The 12,612-nt window shown below is 51.3% G+C and overlaps 1 protein-coding gene across 1 annotated transcript in view; it reads right to left on the bottom strand.

Moving 5' to 3' along the window:
- Positions 1–5,185: 5,185 nt before the first annotated feature.
- CATSPERD (cation channel sperm associated auxiliary subunit delta) overlaps positions 5,186–12,612 on the bottom strand; it is a 42,899-nt gene continuing 35,472 nt past the window's right edge. The window contains 5 exon segments of the mRNA XM_084794223.1: positions 5,186–5,654; positions 6,539–6,696; positions 7,187–7,382; positions 9,984–10,112; positions 12,472–12,546. Of these exon segments, the coding sequence (XP_084650349.1) occupies positions 5,255–5,654; positions 6,539–6,696; positions 7,187–7,382; positions 9,984–10,112; positions 12,472–12,546 (958 nt within the window). The 3' untranslated portion in view covers positions 5,186–5,254.

The following is a 12,612-nucleotide window of genomic DNA, read 5'->3' as shown; positions in this document are numbered from 1 at the left end:
TCCAGAGAGCTAGGCTAACACCACACCCAGTGTCCTTTTGGGTTTGTTTGAAAGACTGTGTCAGTACATAGCTCAGGCTTCCTGGAGTTGGCAGTAATCCTCCTGCTTCAGAATCCAACTCCTGGGAACATGGACATGTGCCTACAACACAGCCTCTGTCTTCCGTGTGTGTGTGTGTGTGTGTGTGTGTGTGTGTGTGTGTGTGTGTGTGCATGTGTGTGTGTGATATGTCCTGCCTCTGACCCTGTGAACTCTCATCAGTATGATGCTTTCTTGGCTGTTTTATGGGCCTTGCAGAGTGACTCAGGGATCTTTGCCCTGTCACTTAAAATAAGTGCCAGACACATAACTGAAATCCAGAACCTAGGAGGCAGATGCAAGTGAATTGCTGTGAGATTCAGTCCAACCTGGTCTACATAGTAAGACCTAGCTTCAAACAAACAATAAATAAAATAATAAACCCCTAATCCTGTGGTTCTCCACCTTTCCTAAAGCTGCAACCCTTCAGCATAGCTCCTCATGTCATGGTGACCCCCAACCATATAATTATTTTTGTTGCTACTTCATAACTTTAATTTTTCTACTTCGGAAATCATAATGTAAATATCTGATATGCAGAATATCTGATATGTGACCCCCCCCCCAAAAGAGTCGGGAGAACTACTGCCCCAAACCATAACAAGTAGATCTTAGTGACACCAAACAAAAGAAACAGGTTATTAACTTCTAGATAAAGGGGCTGGAGAGAAGGCTCAAGGGTTAAAAACACTGGCTGCTCTTGCAGAGGTCATGAGTTCTGTTTCTAGCTCCCACATCAGGCAGCTCACAACCGCCTGTAACTCTAGGGATATGATGCCCTCTTGTGGCCCCCATAGGAACTGTGTTCATGTGCACTAACCCACATACAGACACAGACACACACCCACATGAAATAAAAATAATAGAGGTAGCTGGGCGGTGGTGACGCCCACCTTTAGTGCCAGCACTTGGGAAGCTAAGGAAGGTGGATCTCTGTGAGTTTGAGGCTAGCCTAGTCTACAGAGTGACAAACACGTGGCAGGCGTGGACGGAGATTTGGCCCAGATGAGGAACATTAGCAAGTATTCAGGATTATGGATGGGAGGTAGCTTGACAGAAGTTATTAGAAGCAGATGGCATGGGATTGGGGCAAGTATCATGCACCTGCCCCATCATGGGAAGTAGTTTAGAGGATTAATGTCTCCTCTGCCCCAGGTTAAATAAGGCTATTTTAAAATATAACAAGTGTCAGTGTCTTAATTGACTGCTAGCTGGGCATACAGAGAATACAGGTAATATTAAAAACAACACAGGATAACCACAGCTGCACAGAAAAACCCTATCTTAAAAAAATCAATAAGGGCTGGAGAGATGGCTCAGAGGTTAAGAGCACTGGCTGTTCTTCCAAAGGTCCTGAGTTCAATTCCAAAGGTCCTGAGCCACCAGCAACCACATTGGCTCACAGCCATCTGTAATGAGATCTGGCGCCCTCTTCTGGTCTGCAGGTGTACATGCACTCAGAACATTGTATATATAATAAATAAATCTTTAAAAAAAATCAATCAGTCAATCTGTAAGTAAGTAAATAAATATAGATCTTTAAATACCATCAGCTTGCTACTTTAGTCTACAGAGACACAAGTGGCCAGGCATGGCTGGTGTATGAGGGCACCTTCTCCCTCCAGAGAGATTCCCAGCCACACAATACCAAGGAGTAAATGAGAATTGAAAATTAACAACCACCCTGGCCTCTCTCTGCTTCTGTGTCAATAAATCTCTGGGCAGTCTGAAGCTGTGTCATATATCATGTGCCCCAATGCCTTGTGACCTACCGCATGGATGCCAGTGGTGGCTTTTTGAGGGACACTAAGAAACTCAGGAGTAATGAATCCAGACAGCTAGGCTTCCACCGTGAGTTGATTCTGCTATGGGGTGGCTAGTGACCTCCTGCCCCTCAGGTCTCAATATTCTGGCAAAAAGAAAAATAATCTTGGTGCTGGACAACGGTGAGAATTTTGAAATCTGGACTGTGGCTGAGTGGGCACAGCGCTCACACAGCATGAACAAGACCTGGCTTCCGTCCCCAGCACTGCAGAAACCAGATATACTGGTGTGTGCGTGTCATGCCAGCACCTGGGATGGAGAGGCAGGAGAATCGGGAGTTCAAGGTCATGCTCAGGTACACAGTGAGTTTGGGGCCAGCCTGGGCTACATGACGTTGAATCTAAAAGAAGAAGAGGAGGAGGAGGAGGAAGAGGAAGTGAAAGGAAAAGAAATGGTCCGAATTCTTTAGTCCTGTTCTCATCTAGATAAGAGTCCGTTTATCTTATATACCTGTCAATCAATATAGTTCATATTCAGCGGCAGCCTATGAGGCCAGTTCCTACCGAACACGGGGACGCAGCGTTGTTGTTGTTGTTGTTGTTGTTGTTAAAGCCCAGGCTGGCCTTGTACTATCTAGCCGAAGATGATCTTTGACCCTACTGCCCCAGCTCCTGAGCACTGTGGTCTGCATGCCTAGCTATTGATCTTTACTGCCATGCCCTAGCCCAGACGTTGGTTTTTCTGACGCGGGGTTTCATTCTTTAGCCCAGGCTGGCATTTATGGGAGATCATCCTGCCTCACCTTCTCCTGTTCTGGAGCGCAAGAAGAGGTTTGCACAGGGTGACCACTAGGGGGAAACAGAGGACTGCGATCATGTCGGAGCCTGCTCGGTGCACGTGCAGTGAAGGCGTTAGGGCGTGCGTGTGCCAGGGGTTTCAGAGGTCGGCATCAGGTGTCTTCCTCAGCCTTACTCTACTGAACACGTGTGCTCCTGTCCCGTAACCCGGGCGTCCCCCACATCCCACCACCACCTGGCGTATTGTTCCGCGGCTATGAGGACCCCCGGAACTGCAGACTTGGGCTTACATAGCCCCTCCCCCATATCTTCTCGCGCAGGGTCTCCCCCTGAGTCAGTCGCCAGTTCTGGGATCACAGACACGCGGCTGCCCCAGGCTTTTCTGTGTGGATTCTGGAGACCTGACCTCTCGTCCTCAAGGCTGCATGCAGAGGCTTTGTCCAGGATTTGTAGGCCACCTAGGCGACATCTCCTGGCGCTATGGTCACCCAGCACCAGGGTTGTGCCATGTTGGAGAACTTCCTGAACCGAGACAGAGGAGCCGAGTGTCAGCTCAGAGTCTTGGATATGAATTGGGGGGGGGGCGGTTGGGGGCCCGTGCAGCAGGGTGCACACATCCTCCGCAGTCTCTTCACCATACATTGAACTAGCTCCCCTATCTCCCTGACACTGCTGCAGGTCCCGTTTGGAGACCTTGGGGGGGGGGGGGGGACAAGATAAGGAAAAGGAGCCTGTGAGCTGAGATCCAGAGAAAAGGGAGAAAGTCCATCCCGTGGGAAGAGTATATAAGACTGATGGTGAAGCCAGGTGGCGGCGGTGGTGCACGCCTTTAACTGCAGCACTACGGAGGCAAAGGCAGGCGGATTTCTGTGAGTTTGAGGCCAGCCTGGTCTACAAAGAGAGTCCAGGACAGCCAAGGCTACACAGAGAAACCCTGTCTTGAAAAAAACAAAACAAAACAAAACCCAAAAGACTGATGGTGAAAATATCGGAGAGTGGAGAGTTGGAATGTTGCAGGTCCACAGCTAGGTTATCTTGGGCCGGATTCAAACCACAGCTGTAGTGGTTTGAATAGAAATGGCCCCTTTTAGACTCATGTATGCGAACACTTGGTCCACAGGGAGTGGCACGAGTGGAGGGTGTGGCCTTGTTGAAGGAAGTGTGGCCCTGAGGCAGAGGTGAGTTTTGAGGTCTTATTAGCTCCGGTCTGGCCAGCTGTCTCTCTTTGCTGCCAGCGGGTCAGGATGTAGCGCTCTCAGCTCCTCCTCCAGCACCACGTCTGCTTGAACCCTGCCGCGTTTGCTGCTGTGGTGATCATAACGGAGTAAAAACCTCTGAAACTGTTAGCCAGCCCCCCAGCCACGGGCTTTCTTTTGTGAAAGCTGCCGTGGTCTTGCTATCTCTTAGGAGGGACAGAACCAGCCCCACGTGCAAAACCTTGCTGCCTCTGGCGATATTTCCTTCCTGATCTTATCCAAGGCACCTAGGAAACACACTGTGGTCTCACAAACACCCCCCCCCAAAAAGATGCAGAAAGAGGCACGCCTTTGATCCCAGCACTCGGGAGGCAGAGGCAGGTGGATTGATGTGAGTTCAAGGCCAGTCTGGTTTACAAGCAAACAAACAAACAAACAAAACCTAATAAAAATAAATACTTAGCACGATCATGAGAGACACTGCTTCCAGGGACATCCCACCAACCCCTGACCTCTTTTCCTCTTGCTAAACACAGTAGGCCAAGAGTCTTCTGCATGTAGACTCTGTATTTAGGGGATTCTGTATTTAGGACTCTGTAGTTGGGTGCCGCAGCCTGAGAGAGGGGTACGGAATGGGAGGATGACCTTGGGGAGTTCCGGTCAGGTCGCCAAAGACCGCAGTTGTGACAACAGCACTTCCTGCTGGACATCGGGTCGGCTGTTCCCTCATCCTATCCGAGAACCTATACTCTGCAGCTCAGAAGCAGGGATGGTGGCACCTCACATAGGGGGGTTGAGGACGCCACTCCGACAGTCTCACTCCCTGACCCATGCTCCTGCCCAGCCCCGTGGACGCTGGCTTGGAGAAGCTGGAGTCCTCCGCACTGGCTTCCTTCTGAGCCCCTTCCTACAGCCTCATGACGCAGGGAAAGCATGGCATAAAAAAAGGGAGCCAGGACCAGAGGAAGTGGATGGGGGCGTGGCTGAGGAATAAAGCCCTGCCTAGACTGTGCCCCTCCCTCTCAGGCCCCCACTCCGCCCCTGCCCCTCGTGGTGAGGTGGTTAACCTCCCCCTCCCGCCGCCCCCCCCCCGTCGCCCCCCCCCCCCGTCCCCCTGCCTAGAATGCCCCAGTGAGGGCGCTGGGGGCGTGGTGAAGGGTGGAGCCCCAGCTTAGAATGCCCCAGTGAGGGCGCTGGGGGCGTGGTGAAGGGTGGAGCCCTGGCCCAGAATGCCCCAGTGAGGGCGCTGGGGGCGTGGTGAAGGGTGGAGCCCTGGCCCAGAATGCCCCAGTGAGGGGGGCTGGGAGAGTAGTCAGGGTGGCTCCCCTGCTTGGCAAGAACATAACCCGATCCCTCTTTATCCTTAACAATTTATTGGGACAGGAGCCAATGTAGGCACACGTGGAGGTCAAAGGCCTCTCAGGACAACTCACTTGTTTCTAGAATGGTGGTTTCTGTGGTCAAAGTTGTGGTTTCTGTGGTGGAAGTTGTGGTTTCTGTTTCGGTTGTCTGGCTTGTCAGCACACTTGAGGTTTTCTTCGTCGGTTTAGCCTTTCTGAAGCCCAAGCACTTCTGCACTATGTACTGTAGCCAGCCACAGGCGCAGACCCACCACAGGAAGCCAAAGAATATCCGGCCACAGAATTTCTTAAGGCGATGGCCCCTGCCAGTCCTCAGAAACTTAGGAATGGCATAGCACAACCACATAATAAAGAGCGACGTGACGACTAGGAAGATGACGCTGAGCACTGGTGGGAACCTGGCCATGGGTAAGGCCCCGTACACGTACACGCTGAACACGGTGTCCAGGTCACAGTAGCTGCAGGAGACAATGGGCACGGCCTGGCTGGTGGCAGATCTGGGTCCCGGGTGACCATGCCCAGCCTTTATGTACACAGATGATTCTCTCTTGTTTGTGGGTGTTAAAGGGTATGTTTTGTTTGCTTGGTTCTTTCTTTCTTTCTTTCTTTCTTTCTTTCTTTGGTTTGGGGGTTTGGGCCAGGGAGATTAAAGACAATTCCATCAGAGTTTGAAAGAAAAAATCAGGCTTTCGGGTGCTGCCAAGAGGATGATGGTGTTGGGAGAAGGGCAAAGCTGTGGTGCTGAAGCTGGTGTGGTTGGTCGCATGGAGGGCAAACAGGCTCAGTGAGGGGAGAGAGTCTTTAGGAAAACAAGTCCAGAGTGTCAGGGAGACACACTTGGGGAAGGGATAGGAAGGAAGGCAGAAGAGCCAGCAGAATGTCTGCCATATGTGGCTACAGCCCACAAGCTACTGCTGTATGTGAGTTTTGACACAGGTCTCATGTAGCCCAGGCTGGCCTCAAACTAGCTGAGGATGGCCTTGAACTCTCTTTTTTTTTTTTTTTTTTTAAGATTCGTTTATTTACTATTATGTATACAGTGCTCTATTTGCACGTACACCTGCAGGCCAGAAGAGGGCACCAGATCACATTATAGATGCTTGTGAGCCACCAAGCCGTTGCTGGAAATTGAACTCAGGACCTCTGGTAGCGCAGTTAGTGCTCTTAACCCCTCAGTCATCTCTCCAGCCCTGACCTTAACTCTTGACCATCCTGTGTCTGCCCAGCTCCCCATTGCTGGGATGGCAGGCATAATAAAGCACCACACTAGGACCTCGAGAACACCAAATCTGTGTGACCCTTCTCCTCAGGATGCCCCAGCCACGGTGTCCCCTCCACTCACCTGTAGTACGGATCTACCACAGAGAGAAGGAAGGTATAGATTCCATTTCTTTGGCCAAAAATAATCCTGTTGTTTGTCGGGCCACCTAAGATCTGATACTCGACGTTAGGCCACAGCAGAGGATTGTCTTTATTGGCCTCGTGGCAGCTGACATAGTTCTGAGGACAAGGACAGAGGCACCCTATTCCTGACGACCTCCGCCCTCAGCCTCTGTCCCTCGCTCAACACGCCATCTCTTGCACTCAACCCCTAAGCAAACACTCGCGGGTAGGGTCTCCAGCCTCCTAACCGCTCAGCCTCCTCCCTTCCCATCTGCCCTTCCTTGGACGCCCGACAAGACACTCAATAGCTTTGCCAACCAGGTAGGTATGAATTGCATGACTTGATTCAGAAAACGTCTTTGAGTGACAGTCACTGTATCTTAGACAGTGCTGTAAACCCTAGGCTGGTTTCAAACTCCTTTTTTTAGTGGATCCTTCAGCCTCTGGGGAACAGGTAGGAACCAACCCCCCCCCCCCGCCCCCGCGCACACTGTTCCAATGGTGCTGGCGGGGGGGGGGGGGGGGTCGGGGACGGGGGCGGGGGGAGCAGGGGCGCATGCGTGCATGAGTGCCCCACTTGGCCTGAGGAACGTGAGCGGGACCCTACCTCTCTGTTCCATAGGAATGCTTCATCTCCTTTCGCTTCAAAAGAAGCTCCCGAGTGAAAGAAGCTCCAATTCTGAGGCTGTGACCGGCAGTGCGCTTTGGCGGCTGTCAGGGAGTAGGAGTATGTGACTATCCCGTTGATCTCAGTGATCACGTACTCGGCATTCATGATTTCTTCTAAAACCCCATTTTTCCACCTGAGGCACAAGGTGAGGGCTGTAGGGCCTGATCTCAGGACACCGAGGATGGTGCCAGGGTTATCCCGTTGGAAGGGTGGGGAAGGATGCCGAGTCGGGGGAGGGTCGGAGGGGAGGGCAAGCCAGGCTCGATGAACAAGGGAGCCAAGGAGCGTGGAGTACAAAGAAGCTTCGTATGTTGTATGTTTGGGTTTTTTTCTATTTAGGATTTTGTTTGTTTTTGTATTTTGTTTTTTGTAGCCCAGGGTGGCCTTGAACTCCTGATCTTCCTGTCTCCACCTCCCTACTGCTGAGATGACAGATGTGAAGCACAGTGCTTTTTTTGTGGGGTGCTGAGAATGGGGTCTGGGGCTTCATGAAGCTGAGCAAGCACTCTGCCACTGAGGCCCAGCAAATAGAGCTCACCATTCTATCCCCTGACAGATACCGGATGGTGTCCGTGGATAACCTTGCTATGTCTGGAGGCCCTGCACCCAAGGGTTGAACCAACCTGGACTTCCAAGGGCTGAGCCAACCGGGACTTGCAAGGGCTGAACCAACCCGGACTTGCAAGGGTTGAACCAACCCGGACTTGCAAGGGCTGAGCCAACCCGGACTTGCAAGGGTTGAGCCATTCATGGCATCCGAATACTGGATCCATCTTCCCATTTTAGGATTGACGTTTCCCAGGTAGCTGCGGATTCAAACAACCTGGACACGCAGAGACTGAACCGCCAAGCTTGCCGTGCAGGGCTAGACTATGCTGGAGGATGTATAGACACTGCTTGTCACCACTCGCTGAGCGAGGCTGTATAAGGAGTACGGCACAGCATGTGTGTGGACATTATCACATTTTCAGGTACCTAGACCGGACTTCGAGGCTACGGAAAGCCTGGCGGTCCGCACCTGTGGTCACAGGACTCGGGGAGGTGGGAGCATACATACACGGAGCGCAACGTTAACTTTGGCTAGAGAGAACTTGTGGCCAGCCTAACTACACATGATGCTGCCTTCACACTGGCAACTGACAGAAGCATAATCATGTTCTTAGCGACGGCGGCCCTCGAAGCAACCAGACACTCAGAGGGTCAATGGAATCTCCCTGAAAGCATCCAGCAATCGCAGAAAGTCTATTTTCAGAAACCTTTACCGTGCATTCACACATACACTGCCCAAATTCCTATATGTTTAAGGAAAAGTCTGTGTATGTTCAACCTCCACACAATTTTTCCCCAAGATTCTTTCTTTCTTTCTTTCTTTTTGTTTTTTGTTTTGTTTTTCGAGACAGGGTTTCGCTGTGTAGCCTTGGCTGTCCTGGACTCACTTTGTAGACCAGGCTGGCCTTGAACTCACAGTGATCCGCTTGCCTCTGCCTCCCGAGTGCTAGGATTAAAGGCATGAGCCGCCACGGCCAGCTAAGATTTTCTTTTTAAGACAGAGTCTTGCTGTGTAGCTCAGGCTAGCCTCAAACTTGCACTCCTTCTGCCTCAGCTTCCTGAGTTCTAGGACCACAGGTGTATACAACCATACCTGCTTCTGAGGGTCTTTAAGTCTCCACATGGCTGTGCCTTCATTAGCATATCTGCCTGACAAACTCCTACTCATCCTTCAAAACCTCATAACCACTCATGGAAATGTTGCAGTCCTACTGGCCTGGATAGCCATTCTGAGCTCAATGTTAGATGTAGGTCTTCCTCCCTCTCCCCAGCAGGGCCTCCAGCTCTCTGCCTGACTCAATCTGGAGAGTGTCTTTAGACATAGATGCCCCTAACCACACTTGATACATGGCCCTTGACACAGCTCCCTGCTAGCTCTGCCCTCCCTGCATCTGTAGGATAATTAGGTGCTGTGTTCCCATCCATATGATAGGAGCATGCCCTATCTCCCCAGGGGAGAGGAAAAACACAGGAAACACATGTATTACTCCAGGTGGGGACAGAGCTGGGAGAGAATAGAGCGAAAGGAATCCACAGACTGCATAGAAGAAGTGATGTAATCCAGGTAGAGTGGCAAAAGACCTCCCAGTGCACAGCACAGCGCACACAGAAAGGAAGAAAGAGAAGGAAGAAAGAAAGAAAGAAAGAAAGAAAGAAAGAAAAAAGCCGGGGTGGTGGCGCACGCCTTAAATCCCAGCTCTCGGGAGGCAGAGGCAGGCGGATCTCTGTGACTTTGAGGCCAGCCTGGTCTACATAGTGAGTCCAGTACAGCCAGGGCTACACAGAGAAACCTTGTCTCAAAACAGCCCCCCCCCCCCCGCAAAAAAAAACCAAAAACAAAAGAAAGAAAGAGAGAGAGAAGGAAAGAAACGCCAGCACTTGGAGCGCTGGGGCTGGAGTGTGGCGAGTTCAAGCCACGCAGTGGGTTAGAGGCTGGCATAACACAAACAAGAGAAGGCAGAGGGCCCTGTGTAGACCTGCAAGTCCAACAGAAACAGCACGGGGATGGAAGCCCTTCTTACACTGTGGCCTGGGCGTGGGCCTCCTTAGCTTTAGGCTCAGGAACTGAGCCAGCTGTGGGGCTGACTCAGGTCAGCCAGAGTGGGGGTGGAAATCCAGTGGGGAAGAGAGGGGGACAAGAGGGGAAAACTGTCCCACGGGGAAGGGGGCACGGCTGGTGCCTTACAGCTCCACCACGGGCTTCCACGGCTTGTCGTAGTAGACGAGGCGGGGGCAGCCCAGGTCCTTGTACTCGTAATACACGAGCAGGTCGCTTTGGGCATCGGCATCATGGCTGACTGGGTTGTACGCTTCCCTTTGAAGAGACAATGAGCACAGTGACCGGAGGCCAGCACTAGCAACCCGGCTTTGCTTTACAAATCACATGTTCTGTGGATTGAACTCAGATCCTGACAGCTGCTGAGCCCTCCCTGGCCCAGGACTGACAGTTTTGTTTTTCTTTTTCTTTTTTAAAATATTATTATTATTATTATTATTATTGATTTTGGCTTTTTGAGACAGGGTCTCTCTGTGTAGCCTTGGCTGTCCTGGACTCGCTTTGTAGACCAGGCTGGCCCTGAACTCACATAAATCAGCCTGCCTCTGCCTCCCTAGTGCTGGGATAAAAGGCGTGTGCCACCACCACCCGGCTAGGACTAACATTTTGTTTTGTTTTGTTTTTCAAACAGGATCTTTCTGTGTAGCCCTGGCTCTCATGGTCTCACTTTGCAGACCAGGCTGGCCTCGAACTCACAGGCATCCACTTGCCTCTGCCTCCAGAGTGTCAGGACTGACATTTTAAAGGTACTTTTTTCATGTGTTTCTATACACAGGTGTGTGTGTGTGTGTGTGTGTGTGAGAGAGAGAGAGAGAGAGAGAGAGAGAGAGAGAGAGAGAGAGAGAGCGAGAGAGAGAGAGAGAGAGAGAGAGAGAGAGAGAGAGAGAGAGAGAGAGAGAGAGCGCACACGCTTGCCTCTGCCTGTGTGCATGTAAGTGTGCTTTGGTTTTCTTGTTACTGTTTGCTTGTTTGTTTGTTGACAGAGTCGTCTAGAGATACCTCCATGTAGCCAAGTGAGCGTTCAATACCCCATGTAACCTGGGCTGGCCTTGGACTCCTGCCTCTGCCGGGGATTGTGGTGCGTGCCACCACACTGGCTCTGCTGTTGTTGTGAGACAGCCACACAAAGACCAGAGGTATCCCCTTCTACCTTCCTCCTCCCAGATGCATGTGTGCTAAGGAATTCTTGGACAGATTGATGTGATGTGGGAGGGCCCAGCCCATTGTGGGTGGTGTCATCCCTGGGTTGGTGGTCCTGTGTTCCATAAAAAAGCAGGCTGAAGCTGGGCAGTGGTGGTGCACACCTTTAATCCCAGCACTCAGAGGCAGAGGCAGGTGGATCGCTGTGAGTTCGAGGCCAGCTTGGCCTACAAAGCGAGTCCAGGACAGCCAAGGCTACATAGAGAAACCCTGTCTCAAAAAACGAAAACCAAGGGCCCAGAAGTTTAAGAGCACTGTCTGCTCTTCCAAAGGTCCTGAGTTCAATTCCCAGCAACCACATGGTGGCTCACGACCATCTGTAATGAGATCTGATGCTCTATTCTGGCCTGCAGGCATACATGTGGGCAGAACACTGTATATATAATAAATAAATAAATCTAAAAAAAAAGATGAAAACCAAATCAAAACCAAATAACAAGAAGACTAACAGGGATGTTTGCTTGTTTTGCTTGTTTTTTGTTTTTTGTTTTTGTTTTGTTTTGTTTTGAGACAGGGTTTCTGTGTGTAGTTTTGGCTGTCTTAGACTCGCTTTGTAGACCAGGCTGGCCTTGAACTCACAGGGATCTACCTGCCTCTGCCTCCAGAGTGCTGGGATTAAAGACGTGCGCCACCACGCCTGGCAGATGTTTGATATTTGAAGGAAGATTCTGTGGTTCTGCTTAGCTGGCTTTGCTGGACTGGCTGGATCACTGAGGTGAAATCTTCCGGGAAGTGTTTCCTGAGAGTCGGCACACAGAAGCTCTGTGGCAGAGGTGGCCAAGGTTGTACCTCCTGCTGGCAGCTGGACTTGGTAATGTGTAAGAATCACCCAGGTAAGCTGGGTGTGGTGGTGCACACCTTTAATCCAGGCACTTACTTGGGAGGCAGAGGCAGGCGGATCGCTGTGAGTTCGAGGCCAGCCTGGTCTACAAAGTGAGTCCAGGCCAGCCAAGGCTACACAGAGAGACCCTGTCTCGAAAAACTAAAAAACAAAACAAAACAAAAAACAAAAGAAAGGAAAAGAAAAGAAAACTGAGAAAGCCATAGGGAGGAAGGAGCCAGGAGCAGCACTCCTCCATGGCGCTGCATCAGCCTCTGCCCCCAGGGCTTCCTCTCCAGCTTGCTTTTGGTCTTATCATAGCAACGACAATGGCAAAAAAGCTAACTAAGGCAGCTTATGGCCTGTGGCTGAGGCTTGGGTTTGAGCCAAAGGACCACGTCAAACAAAGGAGAAGTCTTGCGAAGGGCTCCCTGTGCCTATCACAAAGCAAGGGCTTCCTGCACACGTCTGTGCCCCACCAGTGCCTATGCCTGCCTGGTTCCTGTGACCTAGGCACCAGACTGAAACAATTCGCCCTTGTTTTTGGTCCTCTCCCCAGTATGTGGAGGGCTGGGAGGTGGGTGGCATGCTACTTACTTCTCAATGACATAACTGTAGTTTCTCTGCAGCTCTACTGGGTCCAGGAGTCCCATCTCGCAGGCAGAGATTTTGCTGTAATGGGGAGAAGTGGGCAGACCTGACAAGGAACTGAACAGTGGTGGGGGCAGTGCCCAGTGG

The sequence above is a fragment of the Acomys minous genome, assembly GCF_964271855.1.
Source record: "Acomys minous genome assembly, chromosome: 9".
Classification (NCBI taxonomy): domain Eukaryota; kingdom Metazoa; phylum Chordata; class Mammalia; order Rodentia; family Muridae; genus Acomys; species Acomys minous.
Note: the sequence above shows the minus strand (reverse complement) of the source record. Positions and strands in the feature narration are given on the sequence as shown.